General features: G+C 29.9%; 1 protein-coding gene across 1 annotated transcript; it reads right to left on the bottom strand.

The window, feature by feature from the left end:
• Window positions 1–1,602: 1,602 nt before the first annotated feature.
• Window positions 1,603–5,028, bottom strand: LOC111317096 (protein COFACTOR ASSEMBLY OF COMPLEX C SUBUNIT B CCB3, chloroplastic-like). Its single transcript, XM_022919439.2, has 3 exons — window positions 4,884–5,028; window positions 4,678–4,721; window positions 1,603–2,320 (listed from the first exon to the last, which is right to left on the bottom strand). Exons 1-3 carry the CDS (start codon window positions 4,924–4,926, stop codon window positions 1,784–1,786), a joined length of 624 nt encoding a protein of 207 aa, XP_022775174.1. The 5' UTR covers window positions 4,927–5,028; the 3' UTR covers window positions 1,603–1,783.
• Window positions 5,029–5,781: the final 753 nt, after the last annotated feature.

The raw sequence follows: 5,781 nt of genomic DNA, 5'->3' as shown, positions 1-5,781 counted from the left end.
TTTTAGTTTTAATTTTAAAAATTTAGGATTTAACGCCTAAAAAATAAGGAAGAAAAAAGAGAAAAAAGGAAGAAAAGGGGAAGAAAAAGAAGAGAAAGGAGAGTAAATAGAATGTATGAGGGTAAAGTTACAATTTACTAAAGGATAAAATTAATATTTTTCATATGGATATTTTTAAAAAAAAATTATGAAGTGTAGAGAAAAATTTTGTAGTGTATTTAGAAGGCCCTAAAAAAAAAAAACAAACTTGGGTTATGAGTATCGATCATCTGAGTATTATTGTAATTTTCTTAAACTTGTACCTTTGGCTTTTAGTTATTATAATCAAATTGAACCGTCTGTTTCAAACTGACTCGATTCTATTATTAAATCGAATTTGCAATTTACTCTAATTATCTTAATTAATGGATTGCATATTAGCAAATAAAATATACTATTTTCCCAACTTTACCTTTGATTTGCTTGCTTATTTTCAAATAGAAAATTTGCGATACCTTACGTTTTGACATAAAAATTTGAATGACGCTGAATAAATGGAAATAATGGTCATAAAAAATTCTTGTATTACTCTGACATATTTGAGGATAATATGTAGCAAAAGTGAAAGGCAGAGAGGTAAACCAAAAAACGAAACATGAGAATCATGCGTGAGGGTGAAGGGCTAGTGATACCGGCAAGCTGCAGGGTGAAACATAAAAGCAGGGTCGATGACCTAATTCAAGTAAACCTCAAAAGAGGTACAGTGTTACAAAGAAATGACATCATAATAGGAAATTTGATTTGAAACAGAAAAATAAAATGAAAGAGAATTTTAAGGAGAAATGGATCTATAATGCCTTTAAGAAACCATGAATAAGAATACATGTTATGACTTTTGGTAATAACATTTGCATTATTATGATTGATCATGACATATTATAAAAGGCATTACAAGCATTTAGCAAATATCGCATAAGTAGCATGATGCTAGCAGTATATGAAAATGCAAGGTTAGTGTCGAAGGAATTTTCAACACTGAATTCATTTTGAGATAAAGACGAGCCTTGATCAAAAAATTTTCAAAATCAAACTCATTTTGAGATGGCTCCAGTCTCGATTAGGAGTTTGAGAAATTTTTAAAACCGAACTCATTTTGTTATGAGTCGAGCTTTGGTAGTTGAGGAATTTTCAAAATTGAATCCATTTTGAAATGAGTATATCCTTAACAAAAAAAAAAATGATGAATGATTTTCAGAATTTTTTAAATCCAAATCATCTTCAGATGATTAAAAACAAAAACCAAAGGAACATAAAAGGAAAAAAAAAAAGTACAAGAGCATCACCTCACTGCTAAACCCACAGTCATCTTGATCTATCTAAACTGTGAGCTAAACATATTGATATTCTGGTTTTTCTTCCTCACAAAGTGGGCTAAAACGGCATTGGTATCAATCAGAGTGGCTTATCCTCGTACATAACAATGAGTTCCTATTGAAGCTTAACTATGTAACATCACGGAAAACTAGAAAATAAATTCAGTATAAAAAATTAGATCTTAATAGGTTTAACTATTCATTCACTTTAATTCAATCAGGTTTATAGGTGCCATGTTCTTGCACAAGTGAGGCAAAGAACTTCCACTTCATAATCTTTCTTAGATTCCAAACATTGTAAATTAAATTTGTTAATTAGAACACCAAATTTTGGAAACTGAAAATCCATTAATCTTTACACAAGAGACCTTGTATGGTCATATGCCATGAAAAAAGAATAATACAACCATTTATTCATTTCTGAATGCGTACTAGCTAACCTGCTGCGAGATAAGGACAAGAAGCCCTTGTGGCCCTACGAGGATCTCGTTAAGGAAACTAACCAATCCAAACCACACCACAGGAGTTACATCCACTCCTCCAAGAGGTGGAATCAACTTTCGGGTAGCGATGAGAAATGGTTCAGTGGGAGCATAAGCAATGACATATGGAAATTTCTCCACTGGAAGCTTAGGGTACCAGGACATCACTATTCTCAAAATAAATAGGAAGGCAAATGCTGAGAGAAAGGGCCCTAAAATACCTATTGCCAGTTTCGCTGTGGCAGCGTCCAAATCTGCCAGTAATAATCTCCTAGTTAGATCCGAGGTGACTTCTGGAGAAACTTGCATGTTGAGCTTAATATTTCTTGCATTGCCAAAAATGTATGGTGGCTCCCCTGAAATGGTTACCTTGGATGACAGGAGATCAATATTAGAATTCGTGACTCCTAAGCAACAATATGTGCTGCACCATGAGACTCGATGGTTTTGATTTGAACTTTTCCTTGTAGGACATTTGAGTCTTTCCTGTGAAAGATAATAAAAGATCTATAAACATGAGAGTTGAAATGCATGAATCTTAACCCAAATGATAAATTTAGTTTGATTGTCTTTATATTCTGACTCAATTAAAACTTTTCTTTTATTTTTTCTTCAATTTTCCTAATCCTCTAAAGTATTTAATGAAATTACGAATCGTCAACAGAGCAGTTGAAAACTTGTGATGTTCTAGCAAGATTGAACATATGCAAAGAAAACTTAATTTAAATTCTCAAATTATGAAAAGAAGTTTTCTGAAAGGCCATCACCTCTACTATTCTCTAGATGTATCCATTTTAAATTGGGAGTCTTGAGATAATTATTCAAGATGCTTCATAGCAGTTGAATCTACCGGAACATAGAATCGGTTAAGCCAGAAAATAATGTGTCATTGAAATTTACAAATGAGGACACTGGGGAAAGTTTTGCTTTATTCCAGTAGTTTTCAAGAATATAGGCTGCAGGCAGCTGTACCATCTGAACTTGAGTGATGACATTGCAAGGACAAAAACAGAGGCCATGGATGCAAAAATTCTATTAGCACACAGAATGTAGTCCTAATGGGGAAAAATCAAAGAAGGATGTCCTAAATGGCAAGATACTATTAAATATGACTACTGCAATATCAACTTGATTTTGAAAATACAGACGCGAGAAATATTAGACTCAAATAGCTAGATCAGCACCACTAAGATATCACACCTACTGCAGGGTCACTAAGGTGAACCAATTTTAATTGAAGGATAGACATAGCTAACCATTGGCATTAAGATCACCAAAAACTACATGGGCCCTAAGGACAAAGGTTAGTCAAAAGAAAAATAACTAAATATAAACAAAATTTTGGATTCTGGAATGGCATAAAGACACAGTGAGAAAAAGTTGTCAATAGAATCTTGAGGTGGTAATTCACATGGATCACCTGATAAAGTTGGAACAATTTTTAGAAGGATCTGTAGCAGAGGAGAATCGACCCTACAGCAACATAATTTAACCAACTAGACATTCAACAGGATAAGAGAGGAAGCCCATTAAAAGGAATGGCACACTCATGAAGCTATAGAAGCAAGCAATTACCATATCAGTTATATAAAATGGCCAGCCCACAGAATGACTAGAAAGATTGGGAAATTAGGTTACTAGTCACTGAAATGCTCAACTTTAATTTGATACAGTTATAGATCTTAGCTAGATAGTCTAAAATGTTATACAATATCTATTACAATTTACAGCTTTATGGTATTTGTATTTTGTTAGTCACAGTTATGGTAGCTTTCAAGTTGGTGCCTAAAGCTACGTTTTATTCAAAAACCTTCAACTGTCAGTTGGGATAAATAACAAGTTGCCATGCTACATTTTTTTTTCTTGTTCTTTACATAGTGAAGCAATATGGTTTGAGTGTTATGCAGCCAAATGTTTTTTGTAAGGAAATAAAAAAATAAAACTGTATAATTAAACGTATGAACACTGAGAAGAGAATTCTTAACATTTGGAGGGTTAGGATCCAACTTCTGGTTGGATTGTGTTCAATGACTCAAACCAAATCAACAAGTCAACTTCCGAAAGGCAAAAGAAAAGGAGCAAAGACTAGTTTTAAATTTAACTGCTATCTAGACAGGATTATCGATGGAACACTAGAGCTAGTTCCAAAAATATTTTGAGTTCACCACTTAAACAAGCCAGGCCTCTCAGTCTAGTTCCAAAATGTGTTCTAAAATATCCAAATGGGGCAACATGAAACTTAATCCTTCCAAGTAATACAACGAAAAACTGAGTCGAATCAAGATGAAAACTCTCCCAGAAAAGCAAACTGAATCAACACCCAAAAGGAGGAAATTGAGCTAGATGTAAACAATAAATCATATGCTTTTGTTCAACTTTTGTACTGTTAACAATTCATAATTTGAGCATAGGAACAAACCACTTTTGTCTTAGGCACCAACTGCAGATTAACTATCAAGAAACTAGTAATCATTATCAAACATGTTCAAACATTTTCACCTAAAATGAACTTCTCCCTTTTACTTATACCCTTAAAATGCACAAACTGATTCCAAACACACACACACACACAAAAATGTATTACTTAATTATCCAACCACATACCATTCTCACTAACCCCAAAACTCGATATGGTTCCACAAGAAACCTATTAGTATCGTGCCCTTCCCTACTTCTAATACTTGCATTTTGACTTTATTTACCTTCCCAAACTAAAAATGTTCTTCCTCACTCCAAAATAAGTAACATTATTGCAATGCTTGTTTATCAAAAAAGAAAAACTCTAATACTGAAAATAGCTATTTCCCATGAAAGACAAAACGATAATCAGGGTGGGTACTTACAGAGATAGCAGAATTATCTTTCTTCATTACCAGAGATTGCCATTCTGAAAAAGAAATTAATAAAAGAAAATGGCATATAAGTTAAAATTCGTCATATATATATATATATGTATATATATTCCCAGTTTGCTTTCCTTTCTCAAGATTTTTCCTAGACACAAATAGACTGTAAAGAAAAATGAAATAAGATAAATGAGTTACCCTACCTTTAACGAGGACGTGGTTTAAAAGGTGAGAAGACGTTGCCATAGGTGGGAGTTGAGTTGAGAGAGCAGAGTGAGAGAGAGAACGTTATCCCTTCTCCTGGAATAGGTAGGTTAACGCCACTCAGCTTGGTTTGTTAAAATTGTGGCGCTCCTTTTGTTCGACAAAAATTCACTTTAAAAAATGTTTTATGAAAAATATTAAATTGTTTTAAAAAATTAAATATTTTTTTAATATTTAGATGAGTTTATAAAAATATTTTTTGTTATTTTATTTTTTAAATAATATTAATATAATTATTAAAATATTTAAAATTATTTATTATTAAAATATATTGAAATCATTTATTATTGAAATTGTTAATATTCAAAAATTTATATTCTAATAATAAGATTTAATTTTAAAATATTATATTAATATAAAAAAATTTGAAAAAATTATTTATTATTTATATTAATAATTTAAAATATTTAAAATAGTTATTCTTAGAATATTATTTTTATTAATATAATAATATTTAAAATAGTAATATTAATTATTAAAATATTTAAAATATATATAATATTAAAATAGTTATATTTTATATCGAATAATCTATTATTAAACCACAACAAAAATATTATTTAATTATATAAAATCAAAATATTTTAAATTAAAAAATAATAAGAAATTATTAAAATATTAATTTTATGAAAATAATAATTTTATTATATTATTTAATATTAATTACTAAAATAATAAAAATATTATTTAATAGACTATTATTTATTATTAAAAATATAATACTATTTATTATTGAAATATTTAAAATCTTTATGTTTAATAATATACAATAGAAATATTTAAAATTAAAATATTAAAAGACTTGAATTGTTAATATTTTAATTATTAAATAAAAAT

This window comes from Durio zibethinus, chromosome 9, assembly GCF_047325235.1.
Source record: "Durio zibethinus cultivar Kanyao isolate XHJ-2024 chromosome 9, ASM4732523v1, whole genome shotgun sequence".
Taxonomy (NCBI): domain Eukaryota; kingdom Viridiplantae; phylum Streptophyta; class Magnoliopsida; order Malvales; family Malvaceae; genus Durio; species Durio zibethinus.
Note: the sequence above shows the minus strand (reverse complement) of the source record. Positions and strands in the feature narration are given on the sequence as shown.